The sequence below is a fragment of the Dipodomys spectabilis genome, unplaced genomic scaffold (assembly GCF_019054845.1).
Source record: "Dipodomys spectabilis isolate Male_0828 unplaced genomic scaffold, ASM1905484v1 ptg000297l, whole genome shotgun sequence".
NCBI classification, from domain to species: domain Eukaryota; kingdom Metazoa; phylum Chordata; class Mammalia; order Rodentia; family Heteromyidae; genus Dipodomys; species Dipodomys spectabilis.
Window position 1 is genome coordinate 5654865 of NW_024870974.1, and position 24869 is coordinate 5679733.

General features: G+C 36.6%; 1 protein-coding gene across 1 annotated transcript in view; it reads left to right on the forward strand.

Annotated features, from left to right (window-relative positions):
- Cenpe (centromere protein E) overlaps window positions 1-24869 on the forward strand; it is a 61887-nt gene that overhangs the window by 16608 nt on the left and 20410 nt on the right. The window contains exons 16-36 of the mRNA XM_042701653.1: window positions 764-931; window positions 4459-4533; window positions 4655-4774; window positions 6508-6630; window positions 6729-6894; window positions 7174-7328; window positions 9228-9521; window positions 9877-10149; window positions 10279-10434; window positions 12719-12925; window positions 13698-13856; window positions 15842-16132; window positions 16255-16413; window positions 17762-18052; window positions 19529-19813; window positions 19962-20120; window positions 20530-20817; window positions 21354-21641; window positions 22638-22796; window positions 22981-23262; window positions 24225-24383. Coding sequence (XP_042557587.1) covers window positions 764-931; window positions 4459-4533; window positions 4655-4774; window positions 6508-6630; window positions 6729-6894; window positions 7174-7328; window positions 9228-9521; window positions 9877-10149; window positions 10279-10434; window positions 12719-12925; window positions 13698-13856; window positions 15842-16132; window positions 16255-16413; window positions 17762-18052; window positions 19529-19813; window positions 19962-20120; window positions 20530-20817; window positions 21354-21641; window positions 22638-22796; window positions 22981-23262; window positions 24225-24383 — 4257 coding nt within the window. The remainder of the gene's footprint in view (window positions 1-763; window positions 932-4458; window positions 4534-4654; window positions 4775-6507; window positions 6631-6728; window positions 6895-7173; window positions 7329-9227; window positions 9522-9876; window positions 10150-10278; window positions 10435-12718; window positions 12926-13697; window positions 13857-15841; window positions 16133-16254; window positions 16414-17761; window positions 18053-19528; window positions 19814-19961; window positions 20121-20529; window positions 20818-21353; window positions 21642-22637; window positions 22797-22980; window positions 23263-24224; window positions 24384-24869) is intronic.

Consider the following 24869-nt stretch of genomic DNA (forward strand, 5'->3'; position numbering starts at 1 on the left):
ATCATAGATGGGGACTGGCGGTGCAATCTTACCAAAACTAAGAAATAAGGAATACTTACTAAATAAGCACATTCAATAAACCATGTTCATTTTCCAAGTTGCTCATGGCCAAGATAATATAATATAGTCATGTAAATCTATTCATTAAAAACATTTAACTTTAGAATATAATTACATTGCTTCCTCCTTTTCCTTATTACTGTTAGTTGATGACTGTATGGTATCAAAGATAGTGTTTTTGTGTTTTTTTAAGGCATATCTAGGACTCTTTTTTTTTTTTTTTAATCTTCTAGTTCAGGCTTTTAAAAAAACAACAGTTTATCTCTTTCTCATAATGATATGCAAAATAGAAATGGGTTTTCTTTAAAAATAGTGTGGCAAACATTGCCACCATTAGAATTTTCAATCAGTAATACTATTTCTTTTCCTAAATTTAGAGCCATGTAAGAAATAAGTCAGATTGGTAAACAATTGAATAGCTAACTTCTTCCCTATATTGATGTTACTTTTCCCAAGTGGACTTTTCCTGTCCACTAGGGATATACAGATTTGTGATTTATTTATATACTCCTTTCAAAATAAACCTGTGTTTGAAGTTAGTGAGTTTACCAAAATATAAACCATTGAAAGAGATCTAAAAAGAATGACTTAAAACTACCAAGTAGTTTAGAGTTAAATTAATTATTCAAATTAGTGTAAGTTTTAGTGAAAGAAAGAATGCATGATTTGAAACCCGACTAATTAAAATTTGTGTTTATTCTAGGAGAACTTAGAAAGTGAGTTAAACTCATTCCGTGCAAAATATGATGACCTGATATTAGACTATGAACAACTAAAAAGAGAAAATGAAGAAATGAGTTTGAAATTGAAAGAAAAAAGTGATTTGGATGAGTTTGAGGCTCTAGAAAAAAAAACTGGAAAAGATCAAGAGGTAAGAATGTGAAGCTCAAAACTAATTCTTTAAAAAGTGCATTCTCTTAAATACGTTTGTAAAATTGAATCTTAAAGATTAACTGCTTTTATATTAGTATAAAGTATTTAGGGAGTTTAAAATCTATATTATTTTAAAAATAATGAAATTCTATTTATTTTTATCATGTCTACATTGGAGGAGGAATGGAAGTATCTGGAGGGTTTAGTGGACCTATCTGTTGATAGATTTGTCTTGGGTAAATCATTTTTTTATTCTTCGTGTTTATTAAGATTTAACTTATTTTATCAACATTTAATTTATTGAGTGTGTGCTTTAAGTGCTAACTCTTTCCTATTGAGAACTAGACGTTGAATTTCAATGTCTAGTTTGTTATTTTATGTATTAATGCTATACACAAATTAATTTCTATTGTTATTTTTAGAAAATGTATTCCTAAATATATTAAATATTACCAGAATAACTAGAGAAGCTGATTTATGGAATGAACCAAGTCACTTAAGTTTTCTAAGTATATAATACTACCCTACATATTAATAGAATCTAATTCAGAAACCATAAGAAAACTTAAAAATTGTCCTAAGATTTCAGGGGCTCTTCAAATCTTTATTTAAATATTACCTTTAATTGGATCTCACAGAAACTATAAAATTATTTTTCAGAATTTTTTAAAGTCTTCATTTTTCTAGAACAAGAACCCCTTAACCATTATCAGACTTGCCAAACCTTACATGAACCTCCCAAAACTAAGATAATGTCTTTTTTTCTTCTACATTGTTTTATTGACACCATTTAATTTATAAGGGTCTTTCATTTTGACATGTCCATATGTGCATACAGTCTTGATATAGCTCCTAAATAGGAGCTAATTTGCAGCTGCATTCTAGATTTTTCTCTGGCTAACCCAAAGGGACATAATCCTGTTGTCATGAAAAGAACAGTAGACTTCAGTCCATACGATAGAGGTAGAAGCTGTCTCATGTCATGGTAAGAACATGGTCTATAGAATAAAGCTTTCTGGGTTTTTTTGTTTTGTCAGTCATGGGGCCTGAACTCTGGGCCTGGCGCTGTCCCTCAGCTCTTCAGCTCAAGGCAAGCACTCTATCAATTGAGCCACAGTGCCACTTTGGCTTTTTCTGCTTATGTGGTGCTGAGGAATCGAACCCAGGGCCTCATGCATGCAAGGCAAGCACTCTCCCACTGACCCACCTTCCTAGCTCAAAACTTTCTGTTTTTGTTTTTGTTTGTTTTTTAAATAAGTTTTTTATTGTGAAAATACTGTACAGAGGGGCTGCAATCACATGAGCAAACTAATGAGTACATTTCTTATAAAGCATTGTTGCCTCCTCCTTTGTTTTCCCCTTACCATCCCTTCCCTCCCATCTCCACAACTACATCATATCCCTCCCCCCTCCCCCCCCCCCACCCCGGCCTAAATTGTAAAGTTCATTTTTTGACATAGGGTCTTGTACGTCTCATTGTTGCAATGGGTCAACCTGTATCCCTATTTAAACAATTTGTTTTTTCCCTTCCACTCCCCAAATTATACCAAAATCAAATACAGTGAAAAGAGGGGTTATACCATGGGGGAGGGATATACAAAGCAACAAAAAAATCATGTGGTACCTTATAAATACGTTAGAAACAATAGCAAGAAAGAACAAACCACTTGATTTTATTCTTTCTTTCTAAAATTTACCATGTAAAGCACCCTATAGTTTCAACAAAACTCGTAGGAAAATAAGGGAAATGACCATCTGTTCCAAGGTTCTAATTGACTTCTGATTAAGTCTTTCTCCAAAACGTAGGATTTAAGCTCCAAAATTCAGGCTTAAAAACAGAAAGTTGTGAAACCCTAGGTCTCCTTGGCACAGGATTTTAATTAATTAATTTTAATTTTAGTATAGACCCAGAAACACAATTGTCTGTTTTTAAGCCCCAATTTTGGAGCTTACATCCTACGTTTTGGAGAAAAACTTAATCAGAAGTCAAATTAGAACATTGAAACAGATGGTCATTTCCCTTGTTTTCCTAAGAGTTTTGTTGAAACTATAGGTGCTTTACATGGTAAATTTTAGAAGGAAAGAAAAAAGTCAAGTATCATCAAGTTTAAAGAACAATAGTAATCTTACCCATTGCCTATTTTATTTTGCCATTTTTACAACTTGGAGAGATTTGTCTTATAAAAGTTAGTATTTTGCCCACTGAAAATTACAGGTGAGGGCCGGGAATGTGCTTGCCTACAATGCATGAAGCCCTGAGTTCAATTCCTCAGTACCACTTATTCAGAAAAAGCCAGAAATGGCACTGTGGCTAAAGTGGAGAGTGTTAAGCCTTGAGCAGAAGAAGCTCAAAGACAGTGCCCAGGCCCTGAGTTCAAGTCCCTAGACTGGCAAAAAATAGAAAAAAAGAAAATTACAGGTGCAATTTACACTATTTTCTTTTACCACAGTTTTTTTTTCCCATACTTCCTCCTGATACTAGTCCTCTTAAACCATAAATATGGCCCTTGGAGATTTAACTTCCATCTTTTACCAAAGTTAATCTTTTCCTATTTATGAGGAGCAAAATATACAAATGAAGAACTACTTCAAATGAGAAGTGGGAAAGAGTATTTTCAAAAGTTAAATTTGCCCTTATTGGTAGATTTTTTTTTTTCCACACAAAAGTTAGAAATAAGCAAGTATGAAAATGAAAAGATGAAGTCTACTTCAAGTCTGACCAGTGCGAATGTCTAAGACTATGCTGCATGCTGGGTCATCACGAACTATGTAACAATTGGACACTTCAGATAGCCCCAATCTGGATATTGGTTTCATTTACACCTCATTATAGTTGCTGTTTCATACCTACACCAGTTCTTAAATGGCCACCTTGGATGTGGAGGATACCTGATAAAGCAAACTTCTCCCCATTCCCCAGGGCTTAGAAATGCCCTTCCATTTCTTAGAAAACGCCACAATTGTATATGTATTACTAACATCATCATTAAACCTTATTCATAAAAATACATAAAATCTGGAGGATCTGTTCATAGCTTGATTGAACAGTAATAGTATTTTAAAGAAACAAAAAAACAACCCTAATCCAAACCTAGATTTCAAATCATCGGTTGTGATTTGGACTCTTATGGATGAATGTATTTTGTACTTCCATTTTCCCCAATCAGAAAGCGATTGAAAGTATATGTTTTTAGATCGTGGTTATATTCTACTGTCTCTTCTAACGGATGCTTCCTAATTTGCTAATGACATTACTGTAGCTTTATTAACAGATGACATAAATCTCATTGGGAGACTCACACTGAGATTTTTCTTATTTATTTGCTTATTTCATGAGTTTGATCACATGGTACTTTTTGTATTTTTAAATAATGAGGTGTCTGTTGCTGTAGTTTGAACAAATGATCTCCTGGTTGTTCCTAACCACATGTAGTGAGTCTGCATCAGTGAACGTGTACTTTCTTTAATTTCCTTTTCCTTATTAATAATTGGTTTGTTCTGTTGCCTGTTCACATACTCTTACAGATGCAACTAATTCATGAAATTTCCAACTTAAAGAATTTAGTTAAACTTGCAGAAGTATATAATCAAGATCTTGAGGTGAGCATTCTTCTAAGTAAATTTGAATTCTATAAATTTAAACTCATGTAAGTTCATTTTTAATCCTTTTGAATTCTAGTCAAATAGTAAATTGTGTCTTATTCTTCTTTGATTATTTTAGAATGAACTGAGTTCAAAAATAGAGCTGCTTAGAGAAAAAGAAGATCAGATTAAGAATCTGCAGAAATGCTTAGACTCTCAGAAGTCAGAAGATATAAAAATGGACTTGTCATATTCATCGGTAAAAAATTACCTTATTCTGTGGTTATTGTGGTACTGTTAATATAGTAATACATCACACTCATTACCATAGCCTGTGCTTAGATTTGGCTCACTATGTACTGCCATAGGTTGGGTCAATTTGCATGTATTTTCTTAATTTGTCAGTACCCTGTGATAAAAAGACGAAGTATCATTGCCATTTTATAGATAATGAAACATACATAGAGTTGAGCATATCATTTGTAAGTTAACTGTAAGCAAGTTAAGGACCAGCTTCCATTAAAAATCAGTGATTTGGACAGGCCTGGTGGCTCACTCTTCTAATCTCCACTCCTGAGGAAGTGGAGTTGAGGAGGATGAGGATTCAAGGCCATCCAGGGCCAAAAATTTGATGAGTCCTATCTCAACAAGTAAGCCAAGCCAGGTGTGGCAAGAGAGCATAATAAGATCACTGTCTGAATCCTATCTGAAAAAAATAAAGTGAAAAAGAGGCTGGGGGCATGACTGAGGTGATAGAAGACCTGCTTAACAAGAATAAGGCCATGAGTTCAAACCCCAATACTTCCAATAGAACAGTGATGAAAAAGAAAAAAAAAATTGAAGCCAGGCACCAGTGGTTCATGCCTGTCATATTAGCTACTTGGGAGACTAAGACAGGAGAAGCATGAATTAAGGCCAACCTGGACAAGATCTCTTCAACAAATAGTTAAGCAAGCTAGTGAGTAGGCAGCCGTCATCATAGTTATGGGAAAAGCTGAGCATGAGGGGATAGTAGTAAGACTTGACTAAGTATACCCTGAGTTTAAACTCTCGTACCACAAGTTATGTCGAAAAACAAACTTTACAACTTTGGCCGGGGGAGAAGGGGGTGATGGAAATAGGGGAAACAAAGGAGGAGGTAACAATGCTTGATAAGAAATGTACTCATTACCTTGCCCATGTAATTGTAACTCCTTTGTATAGTATTTTCATAATAATAAAAAATTATTTTAAAAAAACTCTTGTACCATTTTAAAAAGAATTTTTTTCATTTGTGGGGTTTTTTCCAGTTTTATAGAAACACTAGTGGAATTATACAGTCAAGATCATAAGATGAGTACTTAATGTTAGACTTGCTAAGTCAATATAAAATTAATACCATAAGTATCTGGGCATGATTTCATTTCATGAAAAATTTCATTATTTTCATTAAAGTCTCATGAAGGTAATTCTCATCATCAAGTGCCTGTTTTATAAGTTTATGGAGTTTATGAAACCTGCTCTTAACTGATAACAGATTTCTTAAGGTACTTGTGTGTTGCCTTTTTTTTTTTTTTTTGTACTAGTACTGGGACTTAACACCAGGGCCTCTCTTGTTCTCACTCAGCTTTTTCAGTCACTGCTGGTGCTCTACTGCTTGAGCCATGCCTCCACTTTCCAGCTTCTTGCTGATTAATTGGAGATAAGAATCTGGAGATTGGAGATTTGTCTGTTTGCGCTGGCTCTGAACCTCATTTCTCAGATCTCAGTTTCCTGAGTGGCTATTAACACAAGGAATGAGCTACTAGCTAGTATATTGCTTTTATAATGTACAAAAGTAAGGCTAGAATCTATTTTTTTAATGTTTTAGTTATGAAAAAGTTGATTTGTTTGGTTCCATAGCATATTTTCCCCTTTTTGATGAGTTAGGAGCCACATTTGTGCACAGGTTGTCTAACGTACTTCCAAATCTATTAGAACTGGAGCTCACTGAGTCCCTGTGTTGTTGCCTAGGAAAGCACTGAGGACCTAAAGCAAATGAGACAAACTCTCTGTGATGCTGAAACTGTAGCTCTGGATGCCAAGAGAGAGGCATCCTTTCTTAGGAGTGAGAATCTGGAGCTGAAAGAGAAAATGGTAAGTAATTTTGGAGAATTTCATTGCAAAACAGTTACCATAATAATTACTTTTTCTTTTCTTTTCCTTTTCATAATTTTCCAATGTTTCTCCAATAGAAAGAACTTGAAAATGCCTATAAGCAAATGGAAGATGATATTCATCTTTACCAGTGCCAATTGGAGGCAAAAAAGAAAATTCAAGTTGATATGGATAAAGAATTACAATCTGCTTTTAATGAAATAACAAAATTAACCTCCCTTATGGATGGCAAAGTTCCAAGAGGTATTTTATCATTTCAGACTTCAAACTGACTTCCTCTAGAAACTGACCTAAATAATTTGACCACTGTATCACAAAGATTTAAAATCTGATCTTTTTAGTAGTTTAATATCCAATTTTAATATCACTTTTGGTGTTGTTAATAGTTACAAAGATTTCCATAGCTTCAAATCATCGGGGTTTAACATTTATTTTTAAATATTCTGGACCTGATTTTGAGAAAGGTGGTTCAGTTAAATTATATTTGTCAATGTTAGCCCCCTTATTTATCAAACTTCCTAGATTTGTTCAGTAATTCGGAACTGGAAAGAAAGATTGCAGATCTTCAGAAAGAACTAAAGAAAGAAGCTGAAGAAAATGAAGTTTTACAGAAAGAAGTTAATTTGCTCTCAGAATTGAAATCTTTGCCTTCAGAAATAGAAATGCTGAGGAAAGAGGTGAGAAGATTTTTAAACATGTGCGCTACTTTTGAAATAAAGTGCTTGTATTAATGCCTTAAATATTTTGATATAGCTGTTTTTGAAGTAGCAGGTAAGAGAGACTAAATATTTGGTTGAACTTGTTACCAATAGAAATGAATGCAATTCATCTTCTGATTTGTGCCTAATGTTACTACATAGAATAACATGTTTTCGCTGTGCATGCGCACATGTGTTGGTAATGGGGCTTAACCTTAGGGTTTCTCACTTACATCTGGCTTTTTTGCTCTTGGCTTTTTTGCACTTGAGCCAGACCTTTATTTCTAGCTTTTTGCTGGTTAATTGGAAATAAGAGTCTCAGGATTTTCTGCCCATGGTGGCTTTGAACCTAGATATTCAGATTTCAGCTTCCTAAGTAGCTAGAATTACAGGGATGAATCACTAGCACCAGCCAAACAGCATTTTTAAAACATAATTAATGTAGCAACTATTTCCATAATCTTGAAATGTATTCAGATAGTTGTATGGCCTACCATTAGTATTTACTTTTTTTTTTTTTAACAAAGTAGAAGGGCAACAACAGTGATAGGCTTTTCAAGCCTGTGTCAATCTTCCAGACAACTGAGTCTATCCATCTATATCCCACTAGCTTTTCCTTTCTCTCTACGTGACTACAAGAAAAGTTGAAAGAATTTGAGTAGTAACTAACCTTCTTACCAAAGAACTCCAGAAGCAGTATTTTTTTAGTTGTAACCCTTTAAAAAGTCTTTTCTCAGCTTTCAGGCAAAGACCAAGTACAAAAGTAGGTCTTATTATTTTAGCCAAATTACTGAACTAATCGTTGAGCCTCCAGAGCTGCCTTTTTAGTTGATGGCTGTAACCTCCAGGCCATATGGCCTCTTGCTTTTTACTACATTAGTTCAGTTTCCTAATCTTTCTCTTCCTTTATGGCTCACAATGATTAAACTGTCCACCAACCAGATATGGTTTATATAAATAGTAATTTTAAACAAGTATTAGTGAAGTTACTCTTGGATTTATTAAGTCTTTGGGAATCTACGCTGTATTCAAAAATGTTAGTTTAAAAAAAAGGCAAGGTAATAATTTAAATTCTGAGAGAACCATAAAGTGCCTGCCTATGATTTTATGACTTTATTTATATTACTCACAAAAGAGTGATTTATCCTGTCTCCATCCACTCCTTTCAAGACCCAAAGATTAGAAAAGAAAGCATAGAAGATGACATTTCACAGCTAAATTAGAGAACTGTGACAGTAAGGAGAGTCATGGGATTGGATATAGCCCAGTGGTAGAGTACATACTTGGTGTGAACAAGGCCAAGAGCTTTACCCCACACTGCAAATAACTAAACAGATAGAGCTAATGTTGTGTGGATTTCCCAGGGACATGAAACAAGTGTCTGAATTGGACAGCTTCAGACAAATCCAGCTTGACTAGTAGATGAGTTAATGAGGGTAAAGGAATGTTGGATGACTATGGAGCATTGTGGGTATGCTGATTTATATAGCTCTAAATCCACTATTCTAGTAGAATTGGTGTATTGTAGACCAGGGCATAGAACATCACCTAGTGTTAAAGACTGCAGGCTCAGCTAACATAAAGCTCACTGGGAAAAGTATGTTTTTATGTGCACTCTGACATTTCCCTTGTCAAGGATTCTTTTAGTGTCTGCAAACACTGTCCGATTGTGGGAAGGCTTTTTTCCTGCAGTGGGGCAGGGCATATGGTTTCAATGTATTGAAGAGTTGCATGGTAGAGTAATGGGACAGGATACCGTACGATAATGACCTTTCTTCAGTCAGATCTACCTAATTTAGATGACTTTTTCTTTCCTGAAAATTTCCTCATGGTATCATATTGTTTACATTCCTAAATCTTAATTCTTTCTTTCCATAGATAAATGAGAAATCTGAAGAGCTGTATATAATAACTTCAGAAAAGGACAAGTTATTTTCTGAAGTGGCTCTTAAGGAGAGTACAATTCAAGGTTTACTTGAAGAAATTGAGAAAACTAAAGATGGCCTAGCAACTTCTGGTCAAGAATTTCAAGACTTCAAAGCCCTTCATGTGGACTTGGAGCAAAAATATAAAATGGTCCTTGAGGAGAATAAAAGAATGAATGAGGAAGTGGGAACTCTGTCTAAGGAAGCAGAAAGCCTTGGTTTAAGTTTGGATGCTTTGAAGACTGAGGTTAGTGCAAAATACTGCAGAATCATCTTTAGCTTTCTTTAGTTTGCTGTACTCTACTTTGTTTTTGTTTGGTGGTGGTGGTTTTGTTGTTCCTGTTCCATTATTGAGGCTTGAATTTAGGGCCTTCTGCTCTTGCTTAGCTTTTTCACTCAAGGATGATGCTCTACCACTTGAGCCACACCTTCTCTTACAGGTTTTTGTAAGTTAATTGCAGATAAGATTCTCCTGGATTTGTCTGCCTGGGCTGGCTTTTAACCTCAGTCTTTAGATCTCAGCCTGTCAAGTAGCTAGGATAACAGCTGTGAGCCAACAGTGTTTAACTTTTACTTTGTGATTTATATGTTTTACTTTGAAGCTTTCTCAGAAGAACCAAGAGCTTCAGCAGAAAACAGCTGAGGATCAAGCAATGTTAAATGACCTAGAACACCTGAAGGAACAAGTAAAAAGTAGAGATTTGAGACTACAAAATGTAGAAAGAGAGAATGCACTGATCACTGAGCAGCTTCAGCAAACCTTGGAAGAAGTGAGAACCTTAACTAAAGAAAAAGCAGAGCTAAAGCACATCCAGGAGAGCCTTCAAACAGAACGAGATCAGCTCAGAAATGACATCCAGGACACTATAAACATGGTATGGCTATAATTGATTAAACTTTGAAGAGTCATTACAGGAACCACCATTTATCAGTTATGATCAAGTAGAAACACTAAAACTATGTGTTCACATTGTAACCGAAGCTGTTCTGTTTCTCTGGCAAAGAATATAGATACTCAAGAACAACTGCGAAACACCCTAGAGTCTTTGAAACAGCACCAGGAAACAGTTCACATACTGAAAATGAAAATTTCTGAAGAGACTTCCAGAAATGTACAGATAGAGAACAGAGGAGAAACTACAAGTGAATTTCAGCAAAAGGTAAGGAAGGAAAGGGTATTTCTTCTAAATTTTTCTGTATACTAGTGTATCAGTTCAAAGTCCAATACTGAAATTAAAAAATACTTTCTAAACCTTTGTGATAAAGGTTAACAAAATTAAAAGATTGCTTACTATTAATTATAGCTTTGATAATTATTTTATGTCAGACGTTCTATACTAAAGTTGATTAGAGCTCACAATTCAGTCCATTTCAAAGGACACTGCTCCTAAATTTTTTTTTTTTTTTGTCAGTTATAGGACTTGAACTCTGGGCTTGGGCACTATCCCTGCGCTCTTCAGCTCAAGGCGAGTGCTCTACCCCTTGAGCCACAGCACCACTTCTGGTTTTCTGGTGGTTAATTGGAGATAAAAGTCTCACGGACTTTTCTGCCTGGGCTGGCTTTGAACCATGATCCTCAGATCTCAGCCTCCTCAGTAGCTAGGATTACAGGCATGAGCCACCAGCGCCCGGAGCTCCTAAATTTTATACAGATGTTATTTAACAGAATTTTCTACTTCCTCCAAATATCTTTAAAAATAAATGGATACATGTGTACTGAATATTTATTTTTTTGGTGAAAGAGGAGTACTAGGGTGTGAACTTGGGCTGATGCCTGCTAGGCAGGTACCTTACCACTGAACCACACTTCTAGCCCTTTTTTTTTTTTTGCCAATTCCAGGGCTTGAACTCAGGACCTGGGCACTATCCCTGAGCTTCTTTTGCTCAAGGATAACACTCTAGCACTTGAGCTACCACTTCTGGCTATTTCTGTTTATATGGCACTGAGGAATTGAACCCAGGACTTCATGCATGCTAGACAAGCACTCTACCGTTAAGCCACATTCCCAGCCCCTCTAGCCCATTTTTGTGCTGGTTATTTTTAAGATAGGGTCTCACTTCTTGCCTGAGTGTATACATATGGACTGTGACATCCCAACATTTGGGATGACAGATGCACTGCCATGTTTACCTTCTTCCTTGAGATGGCAAGTACTATACCACTGAGCTACATTCCCAGCCCACCCATAACTTCTAATTCCCAAAAGATTATTATTCCCCCATCTTTTGTTTTTATGTATATTATTTTTCTGATTGGCATGTGATTGCTTGTATTTATGAGGAATAGTGCAACATTTCCATGCAGTGTAGAATGATCAGATTAGTATAACTGACCTATCAAATCACTTTGGACACATTCATCCTCCATGTTGGAACATTCTAAGTCCTCTCTACTAGCTATCTGGAAATAGTCACTATCATACTACTGGCAATGCTGGTATTCCAAGGGGCCCCTCTTTCTAGTCATCTGAGAAGCTGAGGGCTGTATTGGATGTCTATGCTGAATGCATTTTGAAGTGCTCATTAAACTGTAAGCTTGGTCTCACATGAAGGACATTTTGTCTTGGTAATTAGACCTGTTAGCTAAGTAGAAGGCTGAATTCCAATTTGAACTGGTGTCATTACAGAACACTGTTTCTGTCTGAGCTGTACTCAAGTATACTATTGCTTTAGAATCTGAATTCTCATATGCATGAGACCAGTCCCAAACATGCTCACCATGACCATGCCTATTGTAAACAGTAAGAAGATGGCTAAATGAAGTATCATTTATTTACAGTAGAGAATAAGCAGCAATTAGCAATTACAATTTGAAGAGAGTGTAACAGCATGGAGAATTAGGCTATGTTTTAAAAGTTTTTTAACAAAGCCAAGTACTGCTGGCTCCCACCTGTAATCCTAGCTACTCAGGAAGCTGAGATCTCTGCAGAAAGAGTCCATGAGACTCTTATCTCCAATTAACCAGCAAAACAGACAGATTAGAAGTATGGTTCAAGTGGTAGAGCACTAGCCATAAGCCAAGCAAAAGCACAATGGTCTTGAGTTTAAGCTCTGGTAACAGCTCACAAAAACAGGTAAATGTTGGAAGCTTTGAGTCATAGGTTATAGTGAAGATTAAATCTGTTAAGATAGAATAGTAACTGATACATAATATTATTGGATATTTTTTGTTACTGTTAGAGTAGTTATCATTAACTGCTTAAAGTCTGGTCCTCCCCTATCGGGGATGGTCATCCTCTTCCACCGAGCACGCAGCTTCAGGAGGGATGCACATGGAGCAGTGAGGGAGGAAGGGGACACCCATCTACCAGCCAGATCAGTCGAATCAACCGTGACCATCAATGGGGTGACAGATGTCACAGCCAGATCACCCTCACATCCGAAGCATACATTTCTTTTTGGATAATGACCACTCTTCCCTTGCTCTGTTGTATTCTATTTTAGATGGACTGCATAGATAAAGAGGCGAACTTGGGATCCCAAAGCCTCCAAACACTGGTTGCAGATATTAAGGATGAGGAGGCAATTGAGCAACAACAGAGTAAGATACATTCCTTAATCCAAGAGAATAACGAACTCCAAAAAATGCTGGAAAGTATTACAGCAGAAAAGGAACAACTGAAGACGGACCTAAAAGAAAATATTGAAATGGTAGGAGTTAGCACTGTATATTTGGCAATGCCTTTTAGTTTTTAAGTTTTGTCAACTTCATTGAGCTCTACTCAGTGAGCAATGAATTCATCTCATGGAAGTACAAGTTTGACACATGTCTGTACCTATATTCTCACCTAAATGGAACTGCTGTGTCCTACCGAGGTGTGTGCATAACCTGATGAGAATTTACTAGTCTTGAGCTACAGATTAGTTTTTCCATTTTCCATTTCCTTTAGTAAATTAAGAGAATTCTGATGGTTCCGTGTCCTCTCTCACCAACGCTTTATATTTATTGGGGCTTTTAATTTTAATGAAGATGTACCTTATTTTAATTTGCTTTTCCCTAATGACAGGAGGTTGGGACATTTCTTAATACATTTATTTACTATTCTGTGTCTTCTAATCATGTATTTTCTTGGTGATATGGCACAGATTTTCAGTGTGCAGGCCTTTTATGTACTTTCCTAAATTTGCATGCTTCTATTTTAACTCTCTTAAGTTTTTAATTTTGTTTTTAGTTGTTGGTATTTCTGAGTATTTGCACACCTGGTTAGTTCTTACATATATATTGAGAGATAATATAATCTATATATGCTGAAATTAATGATTTGAAAACGTCCCTATAGATCACTGTTTCTTAAATATTTCTGCAGGAATTTGCTCTTATTTCTTGATTTGTGGGCTAAGATAAATGCCTTTTTTTTTTAATTAAACATAAGCCAATATTTATTTTAATCTCAACCTTTCCCCCCACCCCCTTTAATTTTAGACCATTGAAAACCAGGAAGAATTAAGAATGCTTGGAGATCAACTAAAAAAGCAACAAGAGATAGTTGCACAAGAAAAGTACCAAGTCATAAAGAAAGATGAAGAGCTAGCTAGGGCCCATGAGAGATTGAGAGACATTGAAGAAACGGTAAAGGAAAAGGTAAATTTTCAAAATTACCTCTCTGGCCATTTTTTCCTAGCTATTCCTTTTTTTTCTGGTAATTTTAATTATTGTAGACCTAATTCCAGAAATAGCATATATTTCCAAAATAAACAGATTTCAGGCTGTTGGTTTTTTGGGCATTTGGAATTTTAGACAGTTTGAATTTATACTGAGAACTTAACATTCCTTATGAGGATTATATTATTCTAGCCTCTAGGTGAGAGGAGGCCTTATGTCTTCTACGCTAATCATGTAATGTATCATCCATGATACATTTGTTAAGCCCTACTACAAACCAGGCGCTGTTCTAAGCACTTGTCAACAAAACAAAGGCTATGCCTGTGTGCAGACATATTGATGACTTGAGGCTTTCAGTTAAATGAATCATTCCTTTGTGGAAGTAAGGTGCTCTAGTAGTAGGTGTATAAGACCTAAGATTCCTGCAATAACCATAATCCCAAAGTGATTCTAGCATGTAACCACAAAGCCTTTTTGTTTCCTCTGAGAGCTACATACTTGCATTCTAGATAATACATCATGGTTTCTGTTGTGCCACCTCTGTTTTAACTGTGATTCTTTTCACTATCTTAATTAAATTTACTAAAACCTAAAAAAAAGAAATCAACAGCCTGTGACAGTTTATGCTTCTGAGTTTCTTTGCACAGCCCCCTTAAGTAGCTCACTAAAAGTGAAAAACAAATATTTTTTTAAGTTTTTAAGATGGTGTGAAATTACCACTATTTGGTAGCCATAGATTGTATTTGATTCATCTATTGCCTTTATTTTTACTTTGATCTTCCTTCATCAACCTATATAAATTTTCTAAGTAAAAATAAACTTTCTAAGTAAACATATAGATATTCTAAGTAAAGTATAAATTTTCTAAGTAAGCAAAGTGAAAATTACTGCAAACTAAATCGCTTTCAGCAAGAGAAATAGATTCTTGTCAGTCTATGTCCAAAATTGGCCATGCTCCCCTGAAGACTTATCCATGAATCTTTCTGTCTCTTCTGCCTTCTCATGTTTCCCAGTTAAACTGCTTGGCTTTTACTGCACCATTCTGGTTTCTGCTTCCATTCACAAGCCACCTTCTTCCCTGGGTCTCTTTGGGTCCTTTCTGTGTCTTCTATCATCTCATTTATATGATGCCCACTTCCAGTGGGATCTGCCCTTCGTCCTTGCTTAATTACCACTGCAAAGGTCCTATTTCCAAATAAGTTCACATTTTGAAGTTCCAAAGGGACCCACATATTTGGTGGGACATTAGAAAGTGTCCCATTATGCCTAGTTTATTGTGTGTATGTGTGTGTGTGTGTATATATATATATGTATATGTATATATATGTACATATATATTTATATATATTTATACATATTTATATATATTTATATATATGTACATCTACATATATATTTACAGAGTGTGTGGGTATATTCTAAGTTTTTTACTGTATACATTAGTTGTACAGAGGGAATTTCAATGTGACTGTTACATACAGACACACAATGTACCCCAATCAAAGTCACCTCCTCTGTCACTTTCTCTTGTCTCTCCTCCCGTCCCCTTAAAATAATTTCAAGGACTTTCAATGTTCTGTTTTCATATATGCAAATGAAGTACTTTGACCATCTTCACTTCATTTACCCTCTCCAGTTCCCCTTCTGCCGATCACTGCCTCACCCAACCCAACAGAGCCTGCTTTCTTCTCATTGTTTTTTTAGTGCACATTAATTGCATCACGGTACTTCTTGTATATATTATATTTTAATCAGATTAACCCTCTCTATTACTCTCTTTTCCTATCCCATATTGCTCAACAACACTCATTGTGATTTCTTATGCCATCTTTGTACCTGAATGAGTTGTAAATGCTGCTTGTCTGTTTATATTGGGGTTATAGGCAATATTGTATTCATGTTTTCACATAAATAATTGGGAAGATCTGGTCAAAATGATAATTATAAAACTTGTACATTTTAAGAGCCAGCAACTCCAAGAAAAGCAGAAACAACTTCTCACCACAAAAGAAGAGATGAGTGAGATGCAGAAAAGGATGGATGAAGTGGACAAGCTAAAGAATGAATTAAAGAATCAAGAATTAACTTTGGAACATATGGAAAGAGAGAAGCTAGAGTTGGCTCAGAAACTACATGAAAATTATGAGGAAATTAAATCTATAACCAAAGAAAGAAATGAACTGAAGGAATTACAGGGATCATTTGAAATTGAAAGAGACCAGCTTAAAGAATATATAAGAGAAATCGAAGCTACAGTAAGTTGTACCCCATTTCTTTCTCTGATAAACTTTCCTTTAAGGACAGTCAACTAGAGAGAGAAAGGCAATGGCAGAATAATGTTGTGATAATAGTCTTTAAATTTCACTTACCAATTAAGGGCCTACAAACAAAAGAAGAATTAAACATTGCTCGCATGCATCTAAAAGAGCACCAAAACACAATTGATGCACTACAAAAAAGCCTTTCTGAGAAAGAAGCTCAAATAGTGAAGGCTCAGGAGGACTTGAAAAAGTCAGATACTGATTTACAAGAAAAGGTATGTCTTTTCATCTTCCTTCCCTTGTTACTTCTTCCTTCCTTTCTCTTTTGATAAGCAATAAGTAGTGACTGAGTTAAACTCTATTCTTTTGGTACATGTTGACAATCTGGGTTATAGAAATGCAATCTGAATGGTTAGAGAAAGTCTGAAACCTTTAGCCATTTGCAGGAAAATGAGAAAGCTGATGAGTAAGCAATCAAACATTTGCAGGAAAATGAGAAAGCTGATGAGTAAGCAATCAAAGTAACATCAAATAACAGTAAACACTATAGAGGAAATGGAAGATTAGGACAATCAAACCAGCCCATGTTAAAAACCTGTGTGCCACATTAAGAGTATAGGAATAAGCTGCTCTCCAGTGGCTCATGCCTGTAATCCTAGTTACTCAGGAGGCTGAGATCTGAGTATCGAGGCTCAAAGTTCAAAGCCAGCCCTGGCAGCAAAGTTTATGAGACTCTTATCTCCAGTAAACCACCAGAAAACTGGAAGTGGTACTGTAGCTCAAGTGGTAGAGTATTAGCCTTGAGCTGAAGAGCTGAGAGGCAGTGTGCAGGCCCAGAGTTCAAGCCCCACAACTGACCAAAAAAAAAAGTATAGGAATAAATAAGACACTGTTATTTTTCATCAGTGTAGATCTAGTTTTTTTGTTTTTTTTTTTTTTTGGGTCCAGTCATGGGGCCTGAACTCTGGGCCTGGGCGCTGTCCCTCAGCTCTTCAGCTCAAGGCTAGTGCTCTACCACTTGAGCCACAGCGCCACTTCTGGCTTTTTTCTTTTTGCTTATGTGGTGCTGAGGAATCGAACCCAGGGCCTCAGGCATGCAAGGCAAGCACTCTACCACTGAGCCACCTTCCCAGCCCCCTAGATCTAGTTTTTAAATCACTCAATTCTCATGTAGTTTAAAAGAGATTTGATATGCAAAATTACATGATCAAAAGAAAGAAAAATCAGTGTCCACACATGGGAAAATTGAGAGTAGCTTTGGATCTATCTGAGCAGTACATTTACTAGGAAATAGTTCAGCTGTAGTTTTTCTTGTAGCATTTGAAAACTAGGCAAAAAACAAGGCACATACAACTGATTGAGATAACAGTTTGTTGGTAACATGCAAGAATTGGTTCACCTTGGATCTAAGATGAAAGAAAGTTAAGTAGTAGTTAAGTCGTAAAGTTATGATTAGAGACAGTGGAGTTCAGAAGAAAGGAGTAAGTGGTGTTGTAGTCTGAAGTAAGTCCTAAAGATTCAAAGTCACTTTCATTGCTGTGAAAAGTGTCCTGACCTTTTCTTCTTTAAAAAGATGATAATGATTTCTAGATACTAACATTGGTACTTTATGACTATTACAAGGTGTCAGTGCTTCATGAAGAACAAGAGCTTCTTCCTAATATAAAAGAAGACAGTGAGACTCAGAAAACAATTAATAAACTCGAGCTATTGGAAGAATACTCCCAAACCACAAATTCAGCACCAACAGAGAGCAATGAAATGGAAGTGCTCGGGCTGACTAAGAAGCTTCAAGAAAGTCAGGAAGAGATACAGTCTCTAACCAAGGAAAGAGATGACCTTAAAAAGATAAAAGAAGCACTTCAAGTTGAGTATGACCGGCTGAAAGAAGACATCAGAGAAACCTTGGCTAATGTGAGTTCCATGTGTTCCTCCCATTTTATCAAAATCAAGTGTTCAGATTTGATTTTTGGGGGGTGCTAGTTTTCTTTAAATGCCTTTTAATCATGAACTGATTGGCAAGAGAATTTGGAAATAAATGATTGCTGGCAAAAGCTAACAAACTATTGAAACTGGGAGAGCAATGTTTCAAAAAAGATCGCTATAAAGTGATTTAGAAGCACCAATGCCAAATTATTGAATAGGTAAAGCCAAAAGCGGATGCTTTTATTTAGTTCTTCAAATCTGTTCCTCTATGACAAGCATGGTGGTATGTGTTATAATCTCAGTTCATGGGGGTTGAAATGGGAGGGTGATAGGTTTAAGGCCAGCCTGAGCTACATGGTAAGCCCCTGTCCTAATTTTAAAAAGGAAAAACTGTTCATACTACTGTCATTCTCATCGATTCCATCAGAAACCTGGAAATCATGCGTACTGATTGTATTCTCCCTATTCACTGTACTTTTTTTTTTTTTGCCAATCCTGGGGCTTGAACTCAGGCCCCAACTTTCTTTGGTTCACCAGTTGAACCACAGCGCCACTTCCAGCTTTTTCTGTTTATGTGATACTAAGGAATCGAACCCAGGATTCCATCCATACTAAGCAAGCACTCTACCACCAAGCCACATTCCCAGCCCTGTACATTTATTATCCCACTACTACTCTTGAAACAAAGACTAGACTACATGTGGTGTGGGAGAGTCTGGACTCCACGCCTTGCTGTTCTCCAGCCTAGCTCACTCTGCTATCCCTTGTACTCCAACAACACTCACCTATGCTTTTCAACTCTAGGCTTTCAGGAGCTCTGGATGGGCTCTTGACAATACAATACTTCCACAGTCTTTGTGTAATGAATGCTGTCATCCTGTATACCTCAGCCAAAACTGTCTTATCTTCTAGGAAGTCCCTCCTACTCACTCATAATATTCAGGTGTGACATTGAGGCTTGGGAGTTTAGTGTCTTTGTTGGATAAGATTAGGAATAATGTCTACCTTTACCACTCACGTGTAAGTCTCAAGAAGGTAAAATCATGTAAATAGTACTATTTGATCTTTGATCTCTTAAGAGGATCATTGATAACGATGATCTTTCAATTTAAAAAAAAGTGTTAAGGGCTGGGAAGGTGGCTCAGTGGTAGAGTGCCTGCCTCACATGCACGAGGCCCTGGGTTTGATTCCTCAGTACCACAGAAACAGAAAAAGCCAGAAGTGGCACTGTGGCTCAAGTGGTAGAGCGCTAGCCTTGAGCTGAAGAGCCAAGGGACAAAGTTCAAGCCACACAACCAGCAAAAAAAAATGTTAAATGTCTAAATAATGGAAAAATGGATAGTAGAAAGATTACTCTGTAAAGGTGTCATTGAGTCCTGTCTCAGTTGTTCTAAAAAAAAAATGAACTTATTTCCCCCTAAACTATCTCTAGATGTCATCTGTATTATTTATGTTTCTCTTAAGATCCAAGAGGCTCAAGACCAAAAAGAAGAGTCCTTGAATATGGAAGAAAAATATAATACCAAAACGATGAGTGAGATGGAGCAGTTAAAGACACAGTTCCAAGCCAAAGCTTCTGCATTGCTCACAGTAGAAATGGAAAAGCTCAAATTGTCTGAGAGACTTGAAGAAAGTCACAAGAAATTATTGTCACTAGCGAAGGAGAGGGATGACCTACAGCAATTACAGGAAGTTCTTCGATCAGAATGCAGCCAACTTACAGAAGACATACGAGAAATCACAGCAAAAGTAGGTTTCATCTTTTCACTGTGTATTTTCTAAAAACATTTTATATGCAGATTTTCATAAAACTAAATCTTTATGGGAAGGCGTCAATTACACTATCATAATTGTAATTGCTTCTATAATTTTTTTTTAATTTCCTCTGATACTAAAGCACCTGGAAACAGAGGAAGAACTCAAAGTTACCCGTGGTTGCCTGAAAGAACAAGAGGAAATTGTTGATACACTGAAAGTGAACCTCACAGACAAGGAAACTGAAATATCAAGCATTCAAAAGGAACTAGAGACAGCCCGTGGCAAGTTACAGGAAAAGGTAAATCAGGGACCAGGAAAAGGGGGAGAACACTTGAGGGAGGGAGATAACTGGGTAGCTACTGTTTACATTCTGAAGTAGTTTGGAAAGCAACCATTTCTTATTTTTCTTTAAATATGTGTATGGGCACCAGTGGCACACACCTGTAATCCTAGCAACTCAGGAGCTGAGATCTGAGGATCAAAGCCAGCCAGGGCAGGAAAATCCATGAGACTCCTATCTAATTAATCTCTAAAAAGCTGGAGAGGGAGCTATGGCTCAACTGGTAGAGTGTTAGCCTCAAATAAAAGAGTTCAGGGACAGCACCCAGGCCTTAAGTTCAAGCCCCAGGAATAGCAAAAACTAATAGTAATAGTACATATGTATATGTACATGTGTATTTTTTATTATTTAACTTATTATTTTGAAGATCCAAGAGCTTTATGAGAAACAGGAACAATTTATCAATGTAAAAGAACTCAGTGAAACTCCAGAAAAATTGAATGAAGTTGAACAATTCAAGATGCTTCTTGGAGCCAAAGATTCAGCCCTCCAAAGTATAGACAGTGACAGACTCAAGCTGAGTAAGAGTCTTGAAGAAAGTCAAGACAAAATGAAAGCTATAACTAAGGAAAGAGATGAACTGAGAAGGGTACAGGAGGCCCTACAAGTGGAGAGGGACCAGCTGAAAGAAAACATGAAAGACATGGTCACCAAAGTAAGTCTTCCTCCTTTAACGGTTCTTGGAAAAAAAATAGGTTAAGGTAGTTGTCGTGATAGGTTCACTATTAAGTTACTCATTTTTCTCTTAATCACAAAAGAAATAGAAAAGAAATTGAAAACTGTTTGCATATATCCTAGTGAATACCAAGAAACTGTTAGTACAAGATGCTTCAGGAAAGGCAGAGCCAAAAATCAGGGGAGTTTAGGAAATTCACATGCTGAATTATAAGAAAAATAGGTCTTTTTCTGTTAAACTGGAAAGTAGTGCCTAATTATTGTTTTCCTTAAGAAAGTACATACATTAGATTAAAATGTGTCGGAGAGAATGGTGGAAGTTCATTGAACAGCATGTGTTCTACTCATAAACTGACATGTTGAATTGAAACCCCTTTGTACAACAACTTAAGATAATTTTTTGTAATGTAAATAATTGGCCTTAATTTAAGAATTACTCTTGTGAATGAGGAAAGAGAGAGACAGGGAGAGAGTAAATCCTTCTTTCTTTTGACCTAACTACTTTAATTTTCTCAGCTCCAAGAACTTCAGGAAAAAGAACACCAGTGTCTTACGATGGATGTTATTAATGAAGCTCAGGAAAAGTCTTGTGAAATGGAACATTTGAAAGAGCAACTTGAGGCTCAGAGGCTAACTCTGGAAAATACAGAGATGGAGAACATAAAGTTGACTGAAAGACTTCAAGAAAACCTGAAAGTTATGAAATCTGTAACAAAAGAAAGAGATGACCTTAGGAATATGGAGGAGGCTCTCAGAGTAGAAAGAGAACAGCTCCAGGAAGACCTTAAAGAAACCAAAACTAAAGTGAGTAACCATCTTTCCCCCATCTAGTAACTATGACCTTGTGTCCTAGAAGAACGATGGGCCATGGAGCTTATGGATAGAGTACAACATGAACCATAGCTATCCCTCCTGCACATGTTTATACAGTTGTGCAAAAGATAATTATAGGAAGGATATCTGTTACAGCAAATTGCAATAATAAAACAAAACAGACAGACAGAGGACTCAGGAAAATTCTGCCTAACCATTAGTTAGGGACTGTTTATATAGGCACAATCACAGCATTATGTAGTGAAGGATAAACAAATGCAGCAGTGGTATTCATTAGACACTAGGTTGAAAATGAACTATACAACTCATGGGTGGAGATGCGAGGGAAAAACTGGGAGAGAACAAGGGAAGGAGTGACATTGTCCAAAAAGAAATGCACTCGATACCTGACTTACATAACTGTAACCCCTCTGTACATCACCTTTACAATAACAATAAATAAATTTAAAATTTAAAAAAAGCAGGAGCAATAATAACTTGTAATAGTAAATGCCTGTTAGGGAGGATAAAGTTGCAGAGTAGTATAACTGGAATATGTTTGAATGTGTGTCTAGACTATGTTTGAAATGCAAAAGTAGTATAGTAAAGATGGAAGGTCTCTTGGGGGAAAGAAATTTTAACTTTTTCTTTGGTTGTGGGGCTTGAACTCAGGACCTAGGCTCTTTCGGTCAAAGCACGCTCTACCATTTTGAGCCACAGCTCCTCTTTTTTACTGGCTAATAAGAGTCTCACAGGGGCTTTTCTGCCCAGGCTTGCTTTAAATTATGATCTTCAGATCTCAGCCTCCTGAGTAGCTAGGATTACAGACATGAGCTACCACTACCCAGCTAAATTTTAACTTTTTTTGTATGTGTGAAAATACCATACAGAGAGGTTACAATTATAAATTTCAACTTTTTACATAGACTTTTTCATACTGTTTGAATTGTATTGGTCTCCTCTATTTATTTTTCTTAAACAATAAAGGACCTGGAAAAACAAGAGCAGCTAAGAATTGCTCATGTGCATCTAAAAGAACACCAAGAAACCATCGATAAATTGAGGGGTATTGTTTCTGAGAAGAAAGATGAAATATCTAGTATGCAAGAAGACTTAGAAAACACAAGTGCTGCCCTCCGAGCACAGGTAGTATTATTATTATGTGTTGTTATTGTTGTCTAAATAACTGGGAGTTTGAGATCTTCTGTGTAAGCAGCAATATAAAGGACTCTAGAATTGAAGGAAGGGAGATCCGCTTCTTCAATTTAGAAACTGTTATTAGGCTTTCCACATGTACCTTTAATCCTAACTTACTTCTGGTTATCTCAAGATCCTAATGCTTCAAGAGAAAGAGCAGCAACTTCTTAAAGTAAAAAATGATCTCCAGGAAACTATGGATCAAATGGAACAATTAAAGAAACAGCTAGAAGCCCAGAATTCAACTCTGGAGAGCATGGAATCAGAGAAGCTCAGGTTGACTCAGAAACTTCAAGAAAACCTTGAAGAAATTAGATTTGTTAATGAGGAAAATGGTTGCCTGAGAACTGTGGAGAAAACCCTCAAAACAGAGAGGGATCAACTGAGGAACAGCCTTGGGGAAACAGAGGCCAAGGTAAATTACATTCATTCCTCTTCCTTGTTCTTCAGTATTTTGTTTCTTTACAACAGCAACTTACCTTTGAGACATAAGGGATGGTTGGCAAGAGTGAAGAATAGTTTTGGTTCTTAGACAATTTGGTATTCTTCAAAGGTTTGAATGTGCCAGCATTTGGGGCACAGAATGGAATCTATCCTACATATGTCTTAACTCAAATTGTTTAAGAAAACTATATACTCATGTATGCATACATATATATACATAAACACATAAATATGCACATGCATACACAGTTTATTATTACAGTTTGCGATTAAAAATGAGAAACTATTTGTTTCTTTGAAAGAAACTGAGTAAATATAAACAATGTGTCCAAATCCTATGCAGACCTTAAAAATGCAAAACAGATTTGAATGTCCTAGTTGGAAGCCCAGAATAACCCTTAAAGCTGAATGAAACTGCTGAATAGCATATGTATAATGTGTTTGCTTCTGAAATACAAGTAAGTGTGAGGGGATGAGGACCAAAAGAGAAACTAACTTTATCACAAAGATGTAGTTTAAGAAGTAAAAGCAGAAGCAGGCTCACCCTTTTAATCCTAGCTTCTCGGGAAACTGAGATCTGATGATCAGATCTGGCCAGCCCAGGCCAGAAAATCCATGAGACTTATCTCTAATTAACCACCAAAAAGCCAGAAGTAGAGCTGTGGATCAACTGGTGAAGCACCAACCTTGAGTTAAAAAGCTAAGGGGCAATGCCCAGGCCTGGAGTTCAAACTTCAGTACCAGCACACCAAAAAAGAAGCAGCCTAAGTATATAGCTCAGTAGGAAGCACTTGTTCCGAGTGCTCTAGGCCCTGGGTTCAATCCCTAGTATCACAACAACAACAAAAGTAAAAAACATTCTCTTTAGTAAGAAAATGCATCACATCATTTAAAAAATACTTGGTAACATAAGATCTGTACTGTTCCTGAAAGGAACTAAAGAAGGAAGAGGAGCTGAGAATTGCACACAGGGATCTGAGAGAGCACCAAGAAACTATTGATAAACTCAAAGTGATTGTTGCTGAGAAGACAAAGGAAATAGCAACTATGAAAATGGATTTAGAAAATTCAGATGCCAAGTTAAAAGAAAAGGTATTTTTTTGTGGGGGGAATGGGACTTCATTGATTACATAGTTGGTGTATGCATGCTGAAAACCTAGGGGGGCCGGGGAGGGGGCAGGTATGATGTGGTACATAAACATTGGAAGCATCTGGGATGTTGGCACTTATCCATACTGAAGTTCCTGCCATGCGGCCCAGCATCTCTGATCCTCCATGTGAACCTACCTAAGAGAAAAGAGTGTGAAGGACTACATAAGAATGCTCATAGCAGGCTGGGAAGTTGGCTCAGTGGTAGAGCGCTTGCCTTGCATGCTGAGGCCCTGGGTTCGATTCCTCAGCATCACATAAGCAAAAAGGAAAAAGCTGGAAGTGGCACTGTGGCTCAAGTGGTAGAGCACTAGCCTTGAGCTGAAGAGCTGAGGGACAGCGCCCAGGCCCTGAGTGCAGGCCCCACGACCGGACCCCCCAAAAAAAAAAGAATGCTTATAGCAGCATGGTAAGGATGCTTATAGTAAG